This window comes from Aricia agestis, chromosome 15 (assembly GCF_905147365.1).
Source record: "Aricia agestis chromosome 15, ilAriAges1.1, whole genome shotgun sequence".
In the NCBI taxonomy this organism is placed as follows: Eukaryota; Metazoa; Arthropoda; class Insecta; order Lepidoptera; family Lycaenidae; genus Aricia; species Aricia agestis.
The window spans coordinates 2,470,723-2,498,245 of NC_056420.1; the positions used below are offsets into that span (position 1 = coordinate 2,470,723).

At 35.1% G+C, this 27,523-nt stretch overlaps 1 protein-coding gene across 1 annotated transcript; it reads right to left on the bottom strand.

The window, feature by feature from the left end:
* Positions 1 to 323: 323 nt before the first annotated feature.
* On the bottom strand, positions 324 to 26,460 carry LOC121734433 (acetylcholine receptor subunit alpha-L1). Its single transcript, XM_042125044.1, has 8 exons — positions 26,170 to 26,460; positions 14,713 to 14,757; positions 12,009 to 12,118; positions 6,272 to 6,452; positions 5,704 to 5,857; positions 3,045 to 3,615; positions 2,527 to 2,719; positions 324 to 1,370 (listed from the first exon to the last, which is right to left on the bottom strand). Exons 1-8 carry the CDS (start codon positions 26,458 to 26,460, stop codon positions 1,173 to 1,175), a joined length of 1,743 nt encoding a protein of 580 aa, XP_041980978.1. The 3' UTR covers positions 324 to 1,172.
* Positions 26,461 to 27,523: the final 1,063 nt, after the last annotated feature.

Here is a 27,523-nt window from a genome sequence, read left to right on the forward strand (position 1 = left end):
ATGGTTACGCCAAATTATTTGTATTTTGTCAAAGGTCTGTGTAGAGACGGAGATAATTATGGAAAAGACTTATGCTTAGCCGGCCCCTAGACGATCAATTGTATTGTGCAATATCACGCTTCAATTTTATTGAACAATTTATTTGACAGTTAGATTGAAGGCGCGTGATGTTCATTATCGGTCAATATCATAACGCAATACGTGATATTGTGCAATAAATTTGCTCGTCTAGGGGCCCGCTTACCAACTATTCAAAATTGTGATTTTTTAACCGAGCAACATAAAAATACTACTTATTACATTTAAACTATAATAAGAAGATACCTACATGAAAATAATTATAAAAATCGGTTTACTCTGTAACAGATACTATGCACGACAGCGCAGGCTTGAATATCTTTAAGTTTTTTCATCTTTGTAACGATAGTGTCATTCAAATTGAAGCTTTCGTAAAAACTGCATAGACAGTGGACTGTTAGAAATGGTTATTGCTCCATGTTTCGTACAAAACGTTAAATTATATACCACAGATGCAGATAATACGGATAAGAACAAAGACAATGAATCACTTCTTCTTGGACACGATAAATCATGCGATGCAACGCTCAACTCCAGCTCAGCAATTTATTCTGGATTATGTCCCGAATATTCCAGAAAATGCAAAGAACAACGGGGATGAATTCAATTTCATGTGCGGTCTGTTTTAATATTAACTACACGTACATCCACAGTACCATTTTGTACGTTCAAACTACTAAACAAGTTACTTTTATATTATATTTTGATATCATGTTCTGTCATTTATCTTGCGTTTTGTATTAAAGTAGAAATAGACAAAATTCGCGCCTTTGTTAAATGGTATCGAATTCACACGTCGTCGTTGTAGCTTGTCAACGATAATACCTACATAATTCTGTTTTAAGATCGTTGGATAGAGCGCGATTTGTATCATCACATAGTGTACGTGTGCCATCGTTAAGTTATAACTCTTTTTACCGTTCAGAATCGGTTATCAAAGTGAGATAAGCGTCTAAACTCCACATAAGATTCATCAGACGCAATCTAATATAAAATGGATTTGTAGAACTCCTTTTATATTATTAAACCTTTTATTATAGGGTATGGAGATGCTTATCGCGATGCATGTTTCAATTCTGCACTCCCAATCAGTCTTATGAGTCGCCGCTGTCGACCGGTAGAAACTGTTGCTGAGCGACCGAAGACAGCACCATGTCTATGGGCTTGGTATCATCGTACAAGGATGGCGCTTCACAGAGTATGGCAAAGGTACCAACGATGGACGCGATGGTGAAAATCCAGAGGAACAGTCTGTCTAAGACCATGGCGACGAAACCCCAGTCTTGATCTTCCTGTTAGAAAAATGTATTATTCATTTCATATTCATATTCATTATGCTATGTGGCATAACCTAAAACGTAAGCGCAATTAGACCTATTTACAGGGTTAGATACTTCTATACAATAGTAAATGATACTACCTAAGGGTATGTGTTTCTTATATAGAACTCACTGTGAAAGTGGCAGCAATGAAGAAGTAAAAATTTGCCCATAAAATAATTTAAAAGAAAGTATAAAGTTCAAACGACCCCTAAGTATTATAAACTTAGTTTTGTTACATCCTATATAAGGAAAAAGTATCTCAATAACAGCTATCTTAAAAAAAAAACTCGTATAATTGAATAAACAAAACGAACTAAATAAGTTGCAACAATTACCAACATTTTTTAATATCTTCTTAGATATTAAAAAATGTTGGTAATTGATGCAACACCACAAAATTGTTTAATTAAAGAAAACTCATAAAAGTCCCAAGTGTGAGAGTAATAACGCCAATCAAACAAGTTGGTCTGGGTTTAATAGAATTTCTTTCGATTGCGGTGTCACTTAACAGAACCGACATCAAGAATTCAATATTGTACGTTTACTTTGGTACGGCCAAATTCCATATAAGTAGGAAGTGAAAACATTACTGGAATATATTTTCCGAGTTTATTTCACTGGAAATACGAGTAAGTTTAATTTTGGATCTGGAATAAAATTCTTTTGGAATTGGCATTGACAAACGAAACACACCGTGAAAAAAAAAGACGGGTTGCACTCCGCGAGTGCCGGCAGAAGTGAAAACTTGATTATTAACGCTGTGCATTTTTTACCCATTTTTTATGAAAATCGATTTTAAAAAAAACGATTTTTTTTTAATTTAGTCATCGAAATTCTTACAATCGATTAAACTTTTAACCCATTTTTTATAAAAGTCGATTTTTAAAAAATCGATTTTTTTAATTAATCGAAACCCTTACAATCGATTCAAAAATATCGACAATCGAAAAAAACAATCGAGTGTTCGATTAATCGATTTCGATGTTACAACACTACTCTCCAACCGTCTTATGGTTTTTCGATCAGCACGAGAATCTGACGCGAGTTTCACAGTTTTTACCCATCCCACAAAAGTGCTCAACGCCGCTAAAGAAGTTTTCACTTCAAAAAACTAAGATTGACTTACCGCATTAAACTCGTCCTGACGTTGCATGTGGTGCTGTATGAACATGACATTGTGAATGGCTTTCTCCAACTCAAACGGATACTTCTTCCTTGGAGTGATATCACTCAAAGAATCATCCAAACCGGACATCACCGACGGGAGACCGTTGTATCCAGCCCCAAGACTGCCCAAAGCGCCGACCAAACCACTGAATCTAAAACAAAGAACTTAATAAATTCAATTTTCGATTCGAGCACTTAAGGAATTTTAATATTTGAGTAGTTATGCGGACTTGAATATTTGCATTTTAATTGTGCTTACGAACTCTGGTATTACAAACTTTTCAAACAAAGCGATGGAATCATCACAATAGAATAAGTAGGATTTAAAAGTAAATTACAATATAAGTGAAAACAGACAAATATTTGCTATATTGTCTGTTTTAACTTACATTGTCATTTATAATTTTAATATTTTCTGAAAAATTTACAGAAAAATATTATTATTACGATTTTCAAATGAAATATTATTTAACAAACCTGTTAGTTGCAGTAGTAGAATGCAATCCATTGCAGCCTCCCTGCATATGATGGCGAATAGAATCAGGGCTTGAAGCGTTCGAGTTAGTCTGCTCGGCGGCAGCTAGAGCATCTTTGAATTTATTCTTCTTCATGCTTCTTCCAATTATCTTCTGTGCAGCTAAATCTCGTAACAGATCCTTGGGCACACGCATCAGAAGCAGCTTCGGCAGCTTCGTTATAAACACCGTTCTCACCCAAGGCGCCATTTTATGCGTACTCGGCTTTCGATAGTGCACGTTCAAGATTATAATCGTAATTACTACTGATAGTCCGACTAGCAACATGGTAAATAGAAGGTATTTTCCCAACAAAGGTAGCGCTAGAGACGTCGACGGTATGATTTCGGATATTAGAAGGAAGAACATCGTTTGCGAAAGTAGGATGGAAATGCTCAAAGCGATCTTTTCACCTGAGTCAGCTGGTAAATAAAACACGAGAACCGATAGGTACGATATTCCGACGCAAGGGACTATCAGGTTTACAGTGTAAAATAATGTCTTCCGTCGTAATGTTATGTTGAAGAAGATATCTGGAACAAGAATTTTATTTTAAAGAAACCTGTAAAAAATATTAGGTTTAGGGCTAAACAATAAATAAAATATCAATCTTATCTCTTTATACGAGCAATTCTTGTATAAGTATATACAATGGGCATTGTCCAAAAAAAATCACATGTACTTTTTATATTTTTTTTTTCCTTAAAATAGGGTATTTTAAGAATATAAATTAAATAATGTTGAAATTCATTGGCTAGTTTTTTCTCAATAAATTTTTAAAGTTTCGCTCTGACGTCATCATCGCCCGCCAATTGACCTCTGCATATGGTTTAAATTTCCTTTCAATCTTATTTTTAATGGCTGGTTCGTCAAATGCAAGTTCTCATTATGTAAAAGCTGATACGAGAAGCTTACCAAAAGTTCGAAACGTAATGTTGGTCGAATTTATTGCTAATTTACGCCATTGAAGGTCAAACAATGGTTAAACGTATTTGTTCAAAAATACAAGTAACTAATGGGTATTTTTTTCGTTTATATACAGAAAAACGATCACTGACCTTATTCCTCGAAATGTTTTTGTAATGAGCAAAATTAAAAAAAAATGGACAATCCCCATTGGAATCTCGGAATCGGCTCCAACCATTTTCATGAAATTTAGTATATAGGCCGTTTCGGGGGTGATAAATCGACGTAGTTTTTCGTGTTTTATTGAATACCGAGCAAAGCTCAGTCGAAAAGCTGGTGTTTATATAAAACTTGTAAGTACGTATTCATTACATTATGTAAAAAGTTAATTTTTGTAAGTACTTAAATAACATATATATAAACGTTACTTAATTCGCTCTCAAGAATAATAATATGATACTCTTTAACGAGGATGTAGAATCAGAAAAGCCTGGCTTAAATCTTATCCCGAATGATAATGGCGGCAATATTTATGAAAAATACAATACGATGAATCACAATGAACTTAAAATGCGTGTTTTATTTCGTATGTAAAATTTACGAGAGTTGGTTAATGTCGTTCCGTGTTACTGAAGGGACACATTTTAAACACGCCATTAATTTACATGAGCGTAAACGTAAATTTTATCTTATTAATACAGTTTTTCGGTACAAAAAGTTGTATCTGAAAGCTATTGACTTTTATTTATATCTTCGAATTTTTTCGTACCAAACTGATTTTTACCCGACTGCCAGGAGGGTTATGTGCTTAGCGCGTATCTTGTATGTTTGTAATATTCTTTTTACGTCTTTATTTTACTTTATTTATATTATAGTAATGATCTGAAAATCTAAATAACCTTGAACTCTTTATGTCATAAAATTATTTAAAGGGTTCTTCAGAAAAGATTTGGTAGTATTATGAAATAAGATAAAATCAAATCATTTCGATCAGAATTTAAATGCTTTTGAGAAAAATATCCTTATTAACAGACTAACCTACCTTAGTTGAGGTTCTATTATATAGATTTAATTTAACTCAGATTTGTATCACGGCTGTCAGCTTGTCTACCCAAAAATATATTTAAAAAGCGACATTTTCCTTCCAATACATCGTCGCTAAGTTGGTGAGACCATAAATAACAACAGGGTGCTCTTATCTATGCTAAATTACAGCGCTTTATCGTCACCTCAAACAGGTTAAACGCTTGTTTTGTTAATACCCAGCAGCGTCCTGAATACTGATACACGTTGATTGATCCTGAGGGAACCGTTTTATTATAATTCGGGATAATCCCGTGTAAATAGGTTATAGGGTAAATACTTTTAGCGTTTCGTGGTCGTTAGGTTTTATGGGCGTAGGTATGATCATTACCTCGCTGATATTAGTATCATAAACGTTTTTGGTATTTTGTAGAATCCATCATTTGTGACTCCCAAAAGATCATTACGAGAAGAAAGTTTGACTGGAGCTAATAAATCATCAAGTAGTAGAACCAATTGGTGAATAAGAATTTTTTATTGTAACTATCTAAAATTCTATTTAAACTCCTATATTATATCCCTTTTCCTCAAACGTTTTTGCATATCTAAAAAATCCAACGACTAGAAATGTCACAAGATTATCCAAATTAATTCGCACTTGTAAATCCTTTGTTACTTTAATTTCTGCTTACCTGGATATGGCTCCTGGCAGCAGGGGTAGTACCGCTCGTGTCTCTCCGCTGGCACTCCCAGGATGTCCCATTCTACCGACGGATAGTACTCCCGCAGATCTATACCCACTTTCACCATGTCTCCTTCCTTCTGGTTGATATGTTTCAAGTCGATCTGTTACAAAAACATGATAAAAATCTTTTCAATCATATAATACATCATAACTTGAAAAAACTTCCCGTTTTTTTGCTCAACTGTGAATTATATGTATAGCCAGATATATTAGCTAGGTTACGAAGTAGATAAGTTACAAGTTTTATAAAAATAATAAGAAAAAAATTAGTTATTGTCCGTATGTTACGAAATGTTACTTATTCGATTCTTCCACTCACGTCTTCAATTTCTTCAATCGTTGCTTATTTAAAAAACGTAACAGTTTTTTAAATAAGAAACGATTTTTTTAATGTTTTTGCAATTGTCTCGTAGGCTGGAAGGAACAGAAAGTTTTTATTGGAAGATATCACAATATTCGCAGAACCAAATTTACTTTGAAAAGCATTACAACAAAAAAGTACGTCATCAATGTACCTGATCACCATCGTAGCTCCAAGATCCAAACTTCAAGAAGCAAGTTTGTTGGTCGAATGGAAAATAGCGAACATCGATTTCACATGAGGACTTGAAAATAGCTGGTGGCGTCCACAAAACTTTGCCGGTGTGATGAAGTACAGCTTTTGTCATTGTTGTTACCACGTATTCTCCATCAGCGCTAAGTGAAAAAAAACTCTTTCTTTATTAATTGTTTGTATAAATCTTTCAACGTCTAAAGTAAACAAAATTTTGGTCTTTCATAAGATATACCATAAAACGTTGTTCTAAAACAACCAAAGAAAGGTTACGAAGATTGAAACTTAAAACAGAACGAAACGTAAACAATTTAGCTTTAATCAACACATAAAACATTAAAAGACGAAGATATATTGCGAGAATATCCAGCAAATGAAAAATGGCACCAAAATAGACGGGATCGTTTAAAAACAAAACAAAAAACAAAAATCCCAATTCCGACCCCAAGCCCACATTTGGAATTTGAAAATTAAATGAATTCTCCAATCCAATCGCTTTGATAAATACGAATTCATTTAGAGAGATACGTGTTGAGAACAATTTATTTTCCGGACAGATGGCATGAAAACGGCGCAGAACGCCTCCTGTCCTATCCATTTCATAAATCCCGCCATTTGAAAATACGTGCGCGTTAGGGATCCATACCATAATATATCTTCACGGCCTCCCATACGTAACAGTTGCTGTATAACCATCAAAAGGCAGCTCACACGTAAATGGGCGAACGTCGACAACATTTTCGGCACAAATCACGAGAGCCGGCGTGAAATTGTTTTAAAGACACTGTTTTTAATGTGTGATAGACATAACAAAAAGTTAATGATTATAAATAATATCATTAGGTATTGGTAATTTTAAAACATATTTTGCTTAAATTCCGAATAATTAATCGCCAGATAGACCTTGCGTATAATCTTGATAGTCATTATGTTAATCATGGCTGATTAATTACTTGACTACCAATTTTCCCGAAAATACGTTCCGGAGAATTATGAATATGCATCTCACTCTCCTCTAATTCTTCTAATTTAAGGCAGACACCAAATCGGCATGGCGTAAGATTGGTCGCACGTGCGTCTCTCGTTCCAGTCTATGATTAATAGTTTACCGGTCTGTCTTGACAACATGATGTATCATTTACCAACATTTATTCTGAATACTCTATCAATTGCTTGTTCAACTTTGGGTATTGTAAAGGTTAGGTCGATTAACGCTGTTACTTTCTAATTATATTCCACAACCTTCGTAATTTTTTTAAATATTATCAGCACCATTTGTAAATTTGCATTATAATAATAGTAGAATCAATAGCGGTTTAATTCGGTAAGCTTCATTCTAATCTCTGCCCTAGACTTAAAATAATATTTCAGGAATTTTCCAAATCGGTTTAGCCGCTCTCGAATTTAAGTAACACTAACAAAATTCAAAATTCATTTTTATTTTTAATTTTTTTTTATTAAATTCATCATTGTTGACACTGTCACTATCAACAAAGAAATAATGAGGAAAATTAATTTCATTGATTGTACCACTTTACTCGACTGCTCCCGTGTAACCTAATTACAGAGTCAACATCAGCTTGAAACGAGCCACCACTAATTTCCGTACGCAATCATGTTCTCTCAAAATATTGTTCAAAGAGTTGCGAAGCCGATTACCATACCCTCCACATTAATTATATTTTACAAGAATATAATGCTAAAATTATTCAAAGGTTTTAACTTTACGCCACGCTCATTAAAACCGTATATTAAATACTTATCTGGAGTCATTTTACGGGGAAATTCGTCGTCGTTATTCTTTATGTCTATCTAATTCTTTTCGCTAGATTTAACGTGCCGTAACTTTTTAGATTTTATCCAGTGGTGGGTACCTATTTAATGTTTTCTTAGAATATTTTTTATCATAGTAGTTTTTATTAGCACGACATTTCAGTAAAACAATAAACTTACTTTATCTATACAGGGTGTAACAAAAATAAGTGATAATACTTTAGGGTGTGTACGTGTTCCTGGTAGAGAGTTCACTGTGAAAGTAGCAGCGCTGAAAGACGAAATTATTTTTTTTACTTTTGTATGGACAAGGGCCCGAGCGTTACGAGTTTCCCCATACAAAAGTGAAAAAAAATTTTGGTCTTTCAGCGCTGCTACTATCACAGTGAACTCTCTACCAGGAACATGTACACACCCTAAAGTATTATCACTTATTTTTGTTACACACTGTATAAATGAAGTTGAATTTTAAAATTTGTTAGTCTTGCTAAAAATCGAGAACGGCTGAACCGATTTTGCTGATTTTAGTCTTGAAATATTTGAGGAAGTCTAATGAAGGTTTATACGGTAGAAAATTGATGAGTTAAGTTATAACAAGTTTACGGGTTATTTAGTTCTTAGGATCACCTTAATTTGCGTCGCCCTCTTCAGATTTTTTAATTAAAGTTTTACAGAACTAAAACTTGGACACTTTATAATTATTTATATCTTTCAACTACATTAAAAGATAAGGAATACACGGTTCCAAAGTTAAAAAAGATGTAGAAAAACGTCCAATCAGTTGTTTCAACAAGACGGCCCGCCTATTCGAATATATAATCCGAATTCCGAGTATCGTACGGATTACACAGTCGAACAATTTCGAAAGCGATTCATCGTATAAACAATTCGCTTCATTGGCCAACATCCTGTATAATTGGCATTGCAGAACTTAGTTGAACATTAGTATTGTATTGTTCACTTGTTTCCCCAGCGGGGCTAAAATGGTCGCATTTAGCAATTCCTCTCAATCAATTCAGCAAATGAATTGTCAAAACTGTCAAACTGACAAATGTCAAATTAGTACGAATTACTACAGACCGACAAGGCTTTTTATGAACGTGAGCGGGAGCGCTTCACTTAAGGAGAACTGTCATAAAATGACGTTTTTGTATGATGGCAGCATTAGTTCCTTTTTTCGCCACGTTCATATAAAGCCTTGTCAATCTGTAGACATGAATTGCAAGCAGAGTGACCATTTGCAATTTTAAGAAAGTGAATCATGTTACGATTCATATAATGATTCTACAAAGCGACCATTTTAGCCCCACTGGTGTCGATTTTGATTCAGTTTCAGTTGCAAGTTGGTATAGTGTGTTGTATGTCATGTTATTTCATTGAACCTGATGCTATGTAGTCGTTTCTGTTAAATCTTTACTGTTAACTATCATACCCTTATTATCTTCTTCTAAACTTGCTGTACATAATTTGTATATATAGTACATATTTGTATAACTAGATGACGCCCGCAACTCCGTTGCTCCAAAACTAGTTTATCGCGCGGGAACCCTACATTTTCCCGGGACAAAAGTATCCTTTCTCGGGACTCAAAGTTTTGCTTTTGCTGAAATTTGGCATGGAGATCCATGCCAAATTTCAGCAAAATCGGTTCAGTGTTTTGGGTGTGGAACTGACAGACAGACACACTTTCGCATTTATAATATTAGTATGGATAATGGATCTAAAGAAGAGTTATTTTTATGTTGACGTAATACATAACCATTAACCAGCCTCATTTTGAAATGATACGCGACGCAAAGTTAAAACATCACGGTATTTTTAATCGACTTCCAAAAAGGAGGAGGTTATAAAATATGTTCGTCTGTTTATATATATTTTTTTGTACTTTCAACCATAACTTCGCTGTTCGTGGACCGATCTTCATGATTATTTTGTTTTTGTACAGGGTTGAATCCGAGGTAAAGATTCAAGGGAGTAGTTTATAGTTAGGTATTATTTATAATGCATGCAATCAAATATAGTATAACGTATATAGTAGAATAATATTTGACGAGTCACCCAGTGAAAAATAAACTGTTTTACATTTGCGCTTTTGCTTAATAATTTTGTGCAAACAAAGTCGCGGTAACTTTTAATGTAATACAAAATAAGGGCATTCTCAATTTATCATACCCAGAACCCTAAAAGCATTTGAAGTGGTTGAGTGTGGGAAAAGTTATTACAAAGTTACAGAAATTATTGGAAAAGCTTTGATGTACGTCAGTCTTCAGGGACTGACAATAATGAAATAATTTTGTACATGAGGGTACGTAACGAATACCTATGTTGTGTCCATAAAGTTAATATACCTAGCGGAATAGAGAAACAAAGGCCTGAGCAAGAGAGATGTCACAATCAGTAACACTGCGTGGTAAAAAGTTACGTGTGATACATGACATCAGCACTCTTTTTTGACGTCCAGCACGTGCTGCACGTTGACAGTTTAATCTCATAGAAATCATGTTCAATCATGCTTGTGTAAGTGTATACGTACACATATTTTTACACACAGATAAAACCAATTTCGGTTTCGTTTGACAGCTCGAGATTGTTTCTCTATTCCGCTAGGTATATTAACTTTATGGTTGTGTCGAATATCGAAGCAAAGGATTGATACGCGATTGAGGTCTCGATATAACTGAAAGTGAATACATTAATATTTGTATAGTCCATTTGGTATATTAAAGTCAAGGGCCTCTATCATGAGCTCTTAAATCCATTCACTTTACGTCGTTATACAGTCAGATAAGGACGTAAAAAGAATGGATTTAAGAGCTTATGATAGAGGCCCAGTACTATTATACTAGATAAATTTTGGTAGCGTTTTTTATGATAACTTTGAATTTATGAAAGAGTAAGAGTGAAGCCAAACGAGCGTAATTTTTTTTTTTTTTTTAATGAAATAAGGGGGCAAACGAGCAAACGGGTCACCTGATGGAAAGCAACTTCCGTCGCCCATGGACACTCGCAGCATCAGAAGAGCTGCAAGTGCGTTGCCGGCCTTTTAAGAGGGAATAGGGTAATAGGGGAGGGTAGGGAAGGGAATAGTTGAGGGTAGGGAAGGGAATAGGGTAGGGGTTAGGGGATTGGGCCTCCGGTAAACTCACTCACTCGGCGAAACACAGCGCAAGCGCTGTTTCACGCCGGTTTTCTGTGAGAACGTGGTATTTATCCGGTCGAGCCGGCCCATTCGTGCCGAAGCATGGCTCTCCCACGTATATTTTGTGAGTCATGATTAGTATAAATCATAATTTACGCGACTGAAATTATGCATTTTTTGGCTCCTTTAGCTTCACCCTGAGCATGATAAATTTATAATAATCGGCCAAGTGCAAGTCGGGCTCGTGCACGACGGGTTCCGCACCCTTATAGAGCAAAAATAAGCCAAAAATTTTTTTTTTGTATGGGAGCCACCCTTATTTTTTTTATTTTATTTTAATATTATTATGAAATATTAAAGTACATATATAACTAAGGACTTTGAGAAAAAATCAACTACCTACCTGTTGCCATTATTAATATAGAGCAAAAAAGGGTAAAAAAATCACGTTTGTTTTATGGGAGCCCCTCTTAAATATTAATTTTATTTTGTTTTTAGTACTTGTTGTTATAGCGGCAACAGATATACATAATAATTTGTGAATAATTCAACTCTCTAGCTATTACCGTTCTTGAGTTACAGCCTGGAGACAGACGGACAGACGAAGTCGATCGAAGTCTCAATAATAGGGTCCCGTTTTTACCCTTTGGGTACGAAACCCTAAAAACGATCAGCAACCTGATGAATTGTAGTGATAGGGCGCAACCAAAAGGACACAGTATGGTGAATAACTGTAGTATATCTTTTTAATATATAACTATACGCTCATCATTACTAAGCTACTTACTTGTTATACAAGACGATGTCAGGGAGCCAGATATGTTCAGATGGTACATACAGCTCTCTCTGGCCTCCATACTCTAGGGGGTCCCATTTGAACTTGTGATCTTCCCATTCCTGGAACGAGTTCAACTATTGTAAAATTTTAAACAACTTTACGTGTTATGATATGTAAGTACTTGAGATTTGAAAATGTCTCATTGGTACACGCCTCCACCCGGGATCGAATCTACACCCTCTCGAGTGCGAACTAAAGGTCTACCCACCCTTTTTTTACCAGTGTGATCCAAGTGAGTGGCAGCTAGCGGATCCGACATTTTACGATATCTTCGGGTATGGTCCTCCAGTCTATGCCTTTAGATGTTAAGGCTTGGTGGAAAGGGGTCACTCAAGCTAGGTGGAGTTTGGAGGGTGTTAAAGAGATATAGTTCTGTACCTAGCAGCTGCCAACCAGTGGAATCGTCAGAACCAATAACCATGTCCCACATAGTTACAAGTAACAGGGGAGGGTCAGCGCCGGACAATCCCACTGACCTGCCCGGAGTCCACACTTGAATTTTGAATTATTGTAGTTCACGATCACTTGAAAAATAAGAACCAAAACCAACGCAAATGTTTCTCAAGGATATAGTAGAATTTGATCTAACTTTGGGCCAACACTCGCTAAGAAATAGATCGTTAATTGTTTCATACCCATCTATAATATAAAAATGAGTCGCTGAATGTGTTGCTACTCGTAAGCGCAAAACTCGAGAACGGTTGGACCGATTTCGCTAATTCTTTTTTTTTAAATATTCCTTGGAGTACGAGGATGGTTCTTACGGAGAGAAAAATTATAAAAAAAAACTGAAAAAGTCTAAAAACAACACTTTTCTATACTCCCATACAAAAGATTTGTGATGATACTTTAAAGTCAATTTGAACTTTAATACCACTAAACCTAAAATAGACAAATTTCTTTATATATATAAAAATGGATTTTCAATTGTGTTAGTAATGCTAAAACTCGAAAACGGCTGAACGGATTGGGCTGATTTTAGTCTTAAAATATTCGTAGAAGCCCAGAGAAGGTTTTAAAGTGACACGAATAATGAATATAAATCAAAACTGCTGAATCGATTTTAATAAAATTTTAAAAAAGATTATACAAAAGCTTTCGATACCTTAAGGCATGATAAGCTAATAGATAGACTAGATGAATGTGGTATAAGAGGCCCTTTATTGGATTGGTGCAAAGATTATCTCAAAGATCGATCCTACCGCGTGAAGGTAGACAGTAGTTTGAGTGATGAGGTCCTAGTAACAGAGGGCACAGCTCAGGGGTCCGTATTGGGCCCACTTCACTATCTAGGATATGTTAATAATGTCATCCTAGTCATTATATATTGCGTAATATTCCAATTCGCAGATGACACATGTATGATTGTTGCTGACAAGGACGTGAATGTTGCTCTGAAAAAGCTACAGTGGGACTTTGATAGCCTGGTCAAATGGTCACACGACTCAGGCCTTGTTTTAAACCCCAAAAAAACTAAAATGATGCATATATGTTCATCACACAACAAACAGACCCTTCAACACAAACTAATATCGCATGACCATACATGCTTACACTCTACACCTGTAAAGGGACGCCTATGCACCTGCCCCGAAATTGAAGTCGTTAGAACCTTTAAATACCTGGGCCTAAACATCGATGATCGTTTAAAGTGGACTGACCATATTGATAGTATTTGTATGAAGCTAAGAGCAATCTTAACCAAATTTTCAATAATAAGATGGAATATATCCTACAATAACCTATTAACCCTTTATAACGCACTAGGTGAGTCTATTATTGATTACGGCATAAGCTCCTACGGCTTAACTTCACGTTCCCATCTTAATACTGTTTATCAGCTACAACTAAGGATACTTAAAAAAATTGTACCGTTCAAAATTCGATCTAAATTTCATAATAATAATAGTGGTCTGTTTAATTATTGTAAAATTATTCCTATACATGACAAATAAAATATCGTCTACTAGTCGAACAATTCTTCAACAGTAATATTCAAGTTCCGAAACAAAATACATACAACACTCGCAGCGCCAACTTATCAAAATTAGAAGTCCCACAGTTTACAAATTCATACGGTAAAAATTGTCTCGAGTATGTAATACCTAAGCTAATCAATAACCTAAATACAGAAATAAAAAATAGTTTAACCCCAATGAATATTAAATCAAAATTAAAAACTTACATATTAAACAACTTAACATCTCAGTGAGAGTAATTAATGTTTTCCCTTAACATCCCGTATAATCAGTGTCTAACTACTAACTGCTAACCGGTTGTGAATGTATTGAACGGCGCGGGCGCAGCCGTGGGCTGTGCAGTGCACGTCAGTCGCTGCGCGGCGCGGGTGCGCGCGCACGTTTAGTATGATCATGACGCCTTACACACTACATTTACACTTATACACACGTTAATAGATGATCAATGTACTTATAATAATTTGCACTTATTTTGATATGTGAAACAACGACTGGACGGCGCATGGTAAAACTTGTATAAGCTTATATTGCGCCGTATAACATGTTTTTGTAATTTTTATTGATAAATAAAGGTTATAAAAAAAAAAAAAAAAATTTTTTTCAGTGGCTATATATTTTATACCCGTGCGAAGCCGGGGCGGGTCGCTAGTAAATAAATAAAAATTAATACTTACATGTTCCAGCCAAACGTTGGTAGTCAAAATTTGATCTTTCAGGTTCTGTAAAAGAAAAATTTATTAACATTTGTTGGGTTTATTCTTGCTTATTTATAATAATTTATAATAGAGTAGAAAAAATGGGACGGACGATCAGATCAAAATATTTTTCTTATTTTAATATTAAAAGAATCCGCTAAAAGTAACGGAAATATTATTTTATATAATACCACTTGATTGTATGATTATTTTAAATAATACAGCATAGATAATATTATAATAATAATATAATAATTATAGTAAAAGAAGACCGGCACTGGTGTGCACAAGTTCTGTGGATAAAAAATAACAAAACAAATGTTGTCTCTGTATCGAAGGAGATTTCAAGGACAGAACTATAATACTACTGTACGACATATTTTATACTATGCCCTAGTATGTGAATGTCCTTGTTGTTTTGCCCTGATCCGGGCCGTTGCCATGACAATAATTGTTTTGATGGAGGCTTTGGCGAGGATCCAATTCGGAATCGATTGCTCGTGAAAGATTTGTTACGGAATATATTAATTACGGACCACATAATATTAATGTTTGGTCGTCCTTTGTTTCAATATTTTGTGTAGGTACAAGTAAGTTTCTGCTTTAATAGACGAATATTACATAACTGTAGTTGAATTAAGAGTTTGACAGATAATGTATGGGGCGTATGTACTGACCTCTATAATACACTGGACAGGCTATGCCGTACAAAATGACAGCTATTTCTTATGCCGATTTGAAGCGCCGCGGTGAGCGTACTGTGAACTAATTTATATAGAAAATGACAACCGCCATTTGCAAAATAGTAGTTCCAAGTACACTCACTACTGCTTTCACATAGCAATCAGCGCCAATATGGCGACTGTCAAATAGGAACATTTTATTGATAGCGATCGCCTGTCCAGTGTATTATAGAGGTCAGTGGACGCACAATAGACATAACTACCAGTAGTTCGACTGCAAAGAAACGGACAGGTTTCAATATCTGTCAAATTCGTCGGGTTTCACTAGGATTATGAACAGAATGTGCCTCGCGCTGGCTGATATAATTTATTTTTAAATATTTAAAATAAAGAATTCAAAATTGGATTCTGACAATTTTAATCGCATGTGCCAAAACAAAAACAACAATACGACCAAAGAGTAACACGTCCATCGAATATGTCATATTTTTAAAGTCAAAGGTAACAAGTCAACAACCCTAGCGACGATTTTCGTCATAATACGTCAAATTTAAAAGTTTCAACATCAGTTCTAAGTCGACATACTCTATCCTGTATACTCTGGTGGGCGTATGTCAAAATCTGCATTTGACATTCGTCTCTGACAGCCGCACTTATAGATTTTTAATGAGGCTTAAATAGAGTATGCCGACTTAGAACTGATGTTGAAATTTTTAAATTTGACGTATTATGACGAAAATCGTCGCTAGGGTTGTTAACTTGTTACCTACGATTTTAAAACTATGACATATTCGCTGGACGTGTTCCTCTTTGGTCGTATTGTTGTTTGTGTTTTGGCACATGCGATTAAAATTGTCAGAATCCAATTTTGAAATCTTTGTTTTTAATATTTAAAAATAAATTATATTCAGCCAGCGCTAGGCACAATCCGTTCATAATCCTAGTGAAACCCGACGAAGTTGACAGATATTGAAACCTGTCCGTTTCTTTGCAGTCGAACTACTGGTAGTTATGTCTATTGTCATTAAACTGTAATTTTATATGAAAAGTTTGACAGCTGATAATGTATGGGGCTTTAATCAAAATCTTTATTTACCTAATTACAGTTAAATCATTCATAGAAAACAGTAAGTATAGCCTTGACACGAAATTTTTGCAGCAATACAAATATTATATTGTATTGTGTAAAATATTGTTTTACTGTTGAAGTGCTTTGTTAGGCTACTTAAGGTTCTCTGAAATCATGCTGGATTCGAGTGGTCTTGAACGAATAAGGTTTACTATTATTTATTACTTCGTTCGCTTTTCGTTTAAGGCCCAGTAGTCCCTAAAATAAGCAGGTCGATGTCTGTCAGTACGAATATCAACGTTAAGGACATCAAAATAACATTCATATCAGCGCGCCTTGTACAGTGGCTGTTACGTGCTCGCCGCATGCCTTGAAAATAGAAAATAGGAGAAAAAACCTTTTGTTTTTAGTATTACACAAATCAAATATATCAAATCGTTTATGTTAGGTGACGACACATATACCACATTTTTTGTTTTTTCTAGAAAGTGTGTAATTTAGCCATAAAATGATTTAATTTTGAAAAACACCGTTATAACAGTCATCTTTGAGATTTTTTTCTATCGAGCAGAATTTTTCAAATTGGGTACTGATATACCTTTGTGTATAGGAAATTTTCTCAATTTTAAAACGGTACTTATTTTTTACTTAAATAGTGACATTTCCTTTACTAATAACGTGTTTTAAAAACCCCATTTTACGTAGTTGCAACAACCACAGCGCCTTAAGAACAGGTACACATTGGATATGTGAACCTGCTCTAATCTACGATCTTTGCCCGTTCGGAAGATCTTCCGTAGAGACTCAAGCATATTTCCACAAAATATAGATATAGCAAAACCATAAAGTTAATATACTTAGCGGATTATAGAGCAACAATCTCGAGCTGTCAAACGAAACCGAAATTGGTTTAAGTCTGCGTGTAAAAATTGTTTACGCATACACTGACACAAGCATCTTTCAGAGATTAAATAATAATAATAATAATAATAATAATCATTTATTTGCCAGAGTGAAATGTACAGTTAGATGGTCTTCATAATAAAATACATAATCATAACACTCAACTAAACTAATAGTATGCAAATGTCATATTTTATAAAGTTTAGTCTAAAAGGTGAAGGAAAGAAGTAGAAGTACTTAATACTAAATGTCACATGTCATTAATGGAGAACTGTCAGAAATAAGTACCAATGAAAAAATCTTTTACTTCATAAAAACAATTATTTAAAAGCCATTCATTTAATTTTCTTTTAAAAGGAATGAAACTTAATTTTTCTAAATCTTTTGGCAAGTTATTATAGATTTTAATAGCCATAGAATAAGGACTTTTAAGAAACGTTGTGCTGCTACATTTGGGCATGATTAATTTATTAGGATAACGTTGTGATCTTTTTGCAACATTGTTATCCTTGTTTTGTACAAAGTATTTTGGATGTTTTTTAACAAAGATGCACATGTCTCTAATGTACATACAAGGCAGCGTAAGTAATTTCAAGTTTTGGAATAAGGGTTTGCAACTTTCAAGCGGCCCTACACCACAAATTGCTCTAACACATTTTTTTTGCAATTTAAAAACTGAATCAAATTCCACAGAGTTGCCCCACATTATAAGACCGTAAGATAAGATGGATGACACATATCCGTGATATGCACATAGAGCTGCCGATATTGATACAGTCTTTGCTAAGCGTCGCAGTGCATACACGAACTTGTCAAGCTTGCTACAAATATAGTCAACATGTGCTTTCCAGTTGGAGTGTTGGTCAAACATAAGTCCTAAAAATTTTAATGATTCCACTTCCTCTACAATAATGTTGTCATAAGTGATTTTCTTGGGTATCTGCATTGCATTATAATTTGTCAACTTACCGATAATTATAAATTGTCAACGTGCCGATAAGTGCCGACTGGACGTCAAACAGATTGAAAAAATCAGATACTGTCATGTATCACACGTCTCTTTTTACCACGCAGTGATACTGATAGTGACATCTTGCTTGCTCAAGCCTTTGTTTCTCTATTCCGCTAGGTATATAAACTTTATGAGTAAAACAATACCTGCCAGTTAAACTAGTATATTCAATGACGGATTAAGATTACTTGATGCCCCAAGCAATCCATGCCTGTAGGCCCCCCTATCTGTACGTCAACTAGAATCGGTCTTTAAACCTTTACCGCCCAAAAACGTTAGTTTTTTCCTAGAAACTTTTTTGGTGTGGTTTTGGTGACGTGAGAGTGAGATGTGAACGCGCCCTAAGGACGGATTTTTTTGTGCTTCTTCTGGTGCCCCCTTAGACGTGATGCCCTAGGCTATTGCTTAATTTGATTAAGGGTTAATCCGCCATTGAGTATATTACTATGATATTAAAATCAATGAAGTTTTAGCCAGCATTGCAATTTTGGTGAAACTAAATAATTACCATTAATTAACGGGGAGTTTTGATCTCATTTCGCTAATTTCTGCTTCACATTAATAAACTTTTAGGTTTTAACCCAGTTAGTATGAGTAAATTTCGTTTATTTTAGGTTAAAAGGCACTAACATATAAACTTATCTCAAGGGAACCGTAATACTTTAGTAGTCTTTAATTTTTGAGATAGAAACTTCTGTAGGTTAAAGTAGAAAAGGGTCGCATCACAAAATGATTTGATCGAAAATTCGTAAGACTATGAGAGACTTTACAACTGGTATGCCATAGGTATCTAGCATCCCCCCATACTGCGGTGGAAATTATTTACGTTTTACGTTAGAAGTGGCCACGCGTTTCGCACTTCTGCCGGCACTTCTGCGGGCTAATTCGCAATTTACGTTCGAACACAGAATAAATAATAGTACAAGTACACGGATTAGGAAACTTTACGTGCGATCATTGGAGCTTAGCGCGAAGCGTTTATTAGATTTCGCGCGGTGAAATTTCCGAATGCGAAACATCGTGAATCAGGGCCCTCTGGAGAGCCATTGTTTTTTATATTTTCTAGCTTCATCTAATATTCCTTTATTACTTTCTGACAAAATTAAATTACTTTCCAGTTCTGTTTGGCACAAACTGGATTGTATTTTCACTATACTGCACAACTTTATAGGGAAATCTCGGTCATTTATTTTCATTTCCGCAGACAATAGGGTAAGTACTGTACAGAACAATTCCAAGTGAAGCTACTTCTTCAATTTTCGTGGAATTAAAATGAAATTGTCTATCTGTCTATCTGTCTATGCATCCATCTGTGACGTCTGATGTCTAACAGACTGTCTGTCTTTTATCTTTTCACGCCCAAATCGCTCGAGAGTCCCGGAAAAGGACAAAGGATACTTTTTCTCCCCAAAAATTTACATTTCCGCGGGATAAACAAATTATGCCGCAATGAAGTTGCGGGCGTGATCTAGCATTTTTATATTTCTATGTTTTCCCAAATAAAGTTTCCTTTTTTTTCCTTTCATAGAAGCAAAATCATCAAAAACAACCCTAACTGTGAACAAACGTTCAAAATAGCATGTAATTTTCAAATCATAGAGCCAATTGTGCAAACGCGACACGTCTCCCCGATATTGGCGTTGTAAAACGCTCGCGACAAATCACCTCCACTCAGGTGTGCCCCAGGAGGTTCATGCTAATGTAGTAGATATCAGTTATTTTAGTTCTTTGGGTGGCAATATTGTCACCATTTCCTAGATGTCATCTTTGCGACCAGTAGGGTATTCAGCAGACACATTTTGTGTTATGTCTTGTGAAACAAGGCGCAGAATCAACTGACTTAAAAATTTTAATGATGCATAATTTTAGAAGATTAATACCCCTAAAAACGATGTTATAGACTATTTTCCAAGTAAAACGAAAAGTACAACAAAATAAAAGTTATCCAACGGTTATTTAAATCGGCAAATGCGAAGTGCAACTCCAACCATTATTGTTTTAAATACTTGCATTTTATTGTTAACATTTTTAAGCTAAAATATGTAAATTTTTTGGCTTGCTAACAGCGCAATCCGGCGAAACGGGAAATCGTAGAGTCGCTGACACTAACGACCTCCGCAGCGCATAAAATATGAGATGCGGCGATACTGATAAATTAACTCCGTAAATGCATTGGTAATATCGATTATAGAAGGATCGCTATCATCGTCATCATTATCTTTATTATTAATTACAAGATCGTCATCATCCTCATTATCATCATCAGCAGCAGCAATATCAGCATAGTCTGATGACTAAACTTGGTCTGATGGCAATTTCGATACACCAAAAATAATATTTCAGATCGAATACAAAGTTCCTGTAGGTTAAACTATCAATGAGATAAATTATTGTATCATGTACAATACTTTTATATCACAATTTCTACAAACGTCATAAATTGTACAGTAGAAGAAAATCCTCTTTAATCACTTATGGTACAATATTGAGTATTTTCCTCCATCTCGCAAAACAAATCCGTTACTACTATTTATATAACAGACGGATGGCTTAATATAATATCTAATTACTATACTCAATTGGACAACTAATTAAGTGAGAGGAAGGCAAATATTGTGTAACACGTATCATCATCCATCATAATACTTGATAAGCTGTTATTGATAAGGGTACAAAATATCAAATTAACAGAATATTAGCGGAACTAAATACATACTATACCCGAAGGACTCTCTTCACACACCCATTATCCAAATAGGCTATATGACTATTTTTTTTCTTATTGGTAATTGAAAGCCACTTAAAAAATAGAAACATCGCTGAAAGAATGCATTGATAGCTTAAAAATTCACCAAGATATGACAATTCAAACATCTCATAAAATAGACCTGCCCGAAACGCTCCATACAAAGTGCTACGAAAGACTGACGTCACTCTTTCGTAGTTTGTACGCATCGGGTAACAATTTTGTTCGATAGGTATATCAAATTTCGCGTTTATGAAAGTAGTTTCATAACAAAAGTTGCTTTTAATTGCATAAGTTATCGATTGGTATACAAATATTAATAAAAATTGAAAAAAAAATCGACTTGATTATGTAACTTTGAAGGCCCATAACAAAAAAAAAATGATATCCAACTGTAATTTTGGGAACACTTATTTTTTACCGTGATTTCTTTATTTTATTAACAAAATTCGCTAATCTTTGACCTTGTCATCATCCCTATTCCAAACTAATATTATTTTAAATGCGAAATTGTGTCTGTCTGTCTGACAGTAACTAAATATGTACGGTTCCTCGGCGATAAACGAATTTCTGCGCAACGGAGACCTCCGTAAATAATTCATGACTAGAAAATTAGAATTTATTTCTATTAATACAGGATGCAATCAAACCTTCCTGCCAAATTTTGATATATTGATCCTTGTTAAAAATGAAAATACACGTATTTTTTCTTTTACAATTAATCAGTACTAAAATGTTGAGAAATAGCTTCCGAAAGTTATCCTAAAAAACACTACAAGTAATGGACACGACGCGGGACGCGTCGCCCGCGCGTGACGTGCCTCATGAAATATGTCATTAAAAATATAGCACCCAATTTTTATTTGTTAAATGGACTCTCCTAATGATACTTAAGCCCTTGAAAAAAATTGGCAGGAAGGTTTAATTGCACCCTGTATAGATTTACTTAATTTGTATTATTTAAAACCACTCGGGTTTGTGTAATGCATACAGCCTTATTCGCAGAAGTAATCTTAAATACATAAGCTATTAAGTTTATTTTTCAAATTCTCGAGTATGAACCTACAAACTACTGACGCAGCTGGAGAATGTTACGAAACCTCAGAAGTTGCATCATAAAAAGATAAATAGGATTTCCTTCCAAAGCTGCATAGCGGAGCTCTCAACCGCAAAATACACTTTAAAATGTTTACGTTAGATAGGATAAAAATGTACAAAATATTTTAGAGCCAGTTTGTGAGTTGTGACAATCCTTTATAGCGGATACTTAAAATTCTATAAGTGGTGTGGAGTTACTCGAGGAATTTGCACCTACACTTTGAGCTGTATTTAAACCTAAATAGTTTATTCAGTGTTGAAAATGGGGTAATGTTGCGGAGTTTGTCTCTAGAAGTTTTTTCACATACATTACCGTCACTAGAAATTTGTTTATTACGAACCATACATTTTCCCGGGATAAAATGTATCATAATTAATTTATATCCTTTCAGGTGACACAAAGTATCTTCGTACTAAATTTCAGTGAAATCGGTTCAACGGTCTGGGCGTAAAGACATGACACACTTTCGCATTTATTAGTATGAAGTTGCAAGTTTTATAGTACAGGTTCCCTAGAACATTTTTTTTATTACTATAAAGATAATAATTTTTCATAAGACGAACAACAATTTCCTCTGCAAAAATTCTCGAAAGTGGTAGCTAACAGAGATAGAAAGGATTTAATATTTTGATTTGATGGTCCTAAAATATAGATTGTTCTATTTGTAGGACCCTCAACCAAAGAGAACTCAGACTATTACACAAGCTTAGAACTTTTAACCTAACCGACGACTAGGTTTGACATAATGCTACCAAATTACGTATATTGCCTGGAATCTGGAATCAACTTCTCTGATAGTACATTTTCATTGTAGAGACTGGTATTTGGACTCAAAACTTAATACAAAGACAGAGATGAATGAACGAAGTATCAGGAATTTGGGACAGAACTACGGAACCACGCAGCGCTTTTTTGAATACCGACCCGATGCACGGGCCATCTCTTTTTTAAAATAATATTAAATAATTGCCTGGTCCTTACCAAACTTGGAAACAATATTTCAGCACGGGAAAACCCAGTGGATCACGAAAGCATTACTTTACAGCAGCCAAGCATATTATTTTATAAAAACGAGCAAACACGTCACCTGCAAAGCAACTTCCGTCGCTCATGGACACTCACATCATCAGCAGAGTGGCAGGTGCGTTGCCGCTCTTTTAAGAGAGAATGCGCTTTCATCTTGAAGGTCTGGATGAAAGAAGACTTCTAGTCGTTTTCTTTAATTAGTCGCAGTCGTTAATTTAGCATGCGTTGTTAAAACAGCATACATGATAGGGTGAACATGACTAGTGACTGGACAGTACTAGTCATTGGACAGAGCACAAAAACACTATATTTAATAAGGTCGCTTTAAAAACTACCTGTTTTTCTTAAAAATCAGGCGTTCTATTACTTTAGAAACAGGCAGTTTTTAAAGCAACCTTAATAAAAATTGTGTTTTTATGCTCTGTCCAATAACTAGTACTGTCCAATGTACTAGTCATTTACCCTATGGTAGTGATGATGATGCCACACTCCACTCCATTTAATCCGGGACTTATTTCGCATTCTAGACTGCGCAAGTAACAATTTGTCACTTTACTAATTAAACTTCGTGTTTGTGTTTACTAACGAAGTGAATATTGCTCAGCTCAGCTTTGATTGCTGTTGCCTCCAATATGCGCCGTGTAGCGCTACAGATTCAACATTACTGACTCTGTAATGAGAGTCTGTATTACACAGATGAGACCTGAATTGGTGTAAGTCAAAGATTTCGAAAATATGGACGTACGTACATTTGATGGAACACATGCACAAGAGTTTCGTTTTTTGTTGTGCATTGGCACAACAAACAAATCGATTCAATTCAATTCAATTCAATTCGTTTATTTGCTATAAAAGTGGTGAATATGTGATTTTTACATCTCCACTTTTTAGACAGTAATAGTTACACAATACAAAACCTTTGTAAGTATTACAGCTCTATAGGCGCGTTGTAAAAGATACAACTCTGGAAGGCTCTTTAGTTTGGCTATATATTATATAAATGTTACAGCTTTACGTGGCTCCTTAGGCGCGTGATAGTTACGCTAACTTTGTAAATGTTACAGCTCTAATAATAACAGCTCCCACACCGGTTTCGGTGACGGTGGCCGGTTTCGTTGAAACCAGGCCAGCTACGCAGGAGTAATTTTATAGTGCCCAAGTGTGTGCGCACTACACAAGAGCACTCTCTATTCCTTTACTCTCATAACCCAGTGGGACGGAAGACCGACACGACCGGCGAGAGATCAGGCGCAGGACCGACTTTTTACATGCCCATCCGACGCATGGAGCATCTTACTTGACAGACAATCAGGTGATCAGCCTGCATTGTCCTAACCAAACTTGGAAATAACATGTTTCCAACGCGGGAATCGAACCCACGACCTCCGAGTCAAGAGCCGCGCTCTGTACCACTAGACCACGGCGGCGTTACAGCTCTATAAGTGTCTTTAGGTGCGTAATAGTTACGATACCTTTGTGAATGTTACAGCTCTACAAGGCTCTTTGGCGCGTAATAGTTACGCTAACTTTGCAAAAGTTATAGTTCTACAAGGCTCTTTAGGCGCGTAACAGTTACAATAACTTTGTAAATGTTACAGCTCGACAAGGCTCTTTGGCGCGTAATAGTTACGCTAACTTTGCAAAAGTTATAGTTCTACAAGGCTCTTTAGGCGCGTAACAGTTACAATAACTTTGTAAATGTTACAGCTCGACAAGGCTCTTTGGCGCGTAATAGTTACGCTAACTTTGCAAAAGTTATAGTTCTACAAGGCTCTTTAGGCGCGTAACAGTTACAATAACTTTGCAAATGTTACAGCTCGACAAGGCTCTTTGGCGCGTGATAGTTACGATACCTTTGTGAATGTTACAGCTCTACAAGGCTCTTTAGGCGCGTAACAGTTACAATAACTTTGCAAATGTTACAGCTCGACAAGGCTCTTTGGCGCGTGATAGTTACGATACCTTTGTGAATGTTACAGCTCTACAAGGCTCTTTAGGCGCGTAACAGTTACAATAACTTTGCAAATGTTACAGCTCGACAAGGCTCTTTGGCGCGTGATAGTTACGATACCTTTGTGAATGTTACAGCTCTACAAGGCTCTTTGGCGCGTGATAGTTACGATACCTTTGTGAATGTTACAGCTCTACAAATGTCTTTTGGTGCGTGATAGTTACTCCACCTCTGCAAATGTTACAGGTTTTCAAGGCTCTTCAGGAACGTAACAGTTACAATAACTTTGTAAAAGTTACAGATCTACAAGGCTCTTATGGGGCGTGATAGTTACGCTATCTTTAGCAGATATACGTGCACGATCATGAATGTAATATTATGTCAACATGACGTACTTCACAATAAAACTAATAAAATAATAGTAATAATAATAATAATGAACAGATACGATAATATTATATGAATTTTCATTTTCAACATTTTCTGCATAATATGTAATAAGGACCTTTGTAATAAGATTCATGATCTTGCTACATAGATCTTTATTATATGGAAATCGTCAAATACTGAACGTATAATATAACTAAAACAAAATATTATACTGAAATATTATCAAGACTACAAAGACACTATTAAGTCAGTCTCTAAATACCCAAAGAATATACAATTGAACATAAATCTTCCATGCGGCTCAACCTACGTTAAAAAAATACGGGAACCGTACATTTTCCTAAAAAAACTACCCTATGTCTTTCTCTGTAGCTCAACTACAACTACTAAATTACATAAAAATCAGGCCCTCCTATATAACATAATCTTTAGATTAGCGCTTTCAAATACTTTTATAGTAGTAAATAATCAGAGTATTAGCTAAGGTGAGTGTCATCATAATATTGAGGTGACAGGAAATAAACTGCCAAATAATAGTTACCGACTAATCTACTTACCAAATCAATCAACTGGGAGAGCCTCAGGCCAAGTTTGACTAGGACAGTGTTGTTATTCTTATCCACCGGCCGTATCAGTCTATTGTAATTACTCAACAGATCATCGTACAGTCTCTTCGCATCTGGGTTACAGGTACACACTCCGAACAACATCAAAATCAACAAAAACGACATGTTGCTACCAAATAGACAACAAAATAAAGTTCTTGTGTACTCGCGGGGTATTTTACGGTTTAAAATTCGATAAAATAAGGATATTGGTATTTTTAATTTGACATACACCCTGTCCATGCGCGTAAAGCGCCTCTACTGGTGGGATGTGGCATTTAGAACGCGTGGCTTGCGCAGAATCGGAATTCATTCTGCTGAATTCTGATCGCGTAAACCTTATATTTTTTTTTTGTAAATAACTATAGTAAATAGCAAGTAGTATTTAGATTTATATACAGTAGTAAAAGACGGTACTGTTTTGAGTTATTATGTGTTTTTAAAGTAAAAAGCGAAGACGATATCGAATTTCAAATTGTAAAAAATACATTGACAATTTCTTTTACTGTTTCCTTATTTCTTTCATAATTATTAATTACCAATTTATTTTCTGCATTTTCTTAAATTTTAGCTCATCTATTTCCAAATTTCGAATACATTATTTATTTCAGATCGATGAGCAATACGCACGCGCGTTGTCCTTTCATTTTGTAGTGCACGTGTTTCGCTAACAGAGTGCGTTAGTTGTATGATAGGCATTTTCGTTTTCAGCTATAATATCTGTACCTGATTCACCGATTTTAGTACAGCAGTAATACTGCTTCGTTTCTTGTTTAATCCAGCCAGATTCGTCAAACTAAAAAGTGGTATTTTCTTGAATAGGATAAATATAAAATGTTACACGCAATATTAACACGCTAGAAACAGCACCAGCATATTATATACTTATAATAAAAAAGTTTTTTCGACGTTTGACAACATTTCTTTCAATATTCTGATAAAATGTGCTACAATGTCGGATTTTGGTCGGATTATTTACCGTATATGCTAGTAGCGCCCTCAGCTCCAACGTGTGCGTAATATATTTTCCTGACATAAAATTATGAGGTACAATTTTTTTAAATTTAAATTTTTGATAGGAGACTTGCTGGATCGAACAAAGTTACACGAGGATAGTAGAATAAGGATACTGTTTATGACTTTGGTTTACATGAAACCCTCGTAAACCCACCGTTATCTCACACACACAACTTACAAGAAACTAATATCAATTTTTATTGCATCTAAAAGTGAATATTATTTTCAGGATCATGCCTCATATAGAGTAATAGGTGCGTAAATTGTGACAAACATGGAAAGTTAAGTT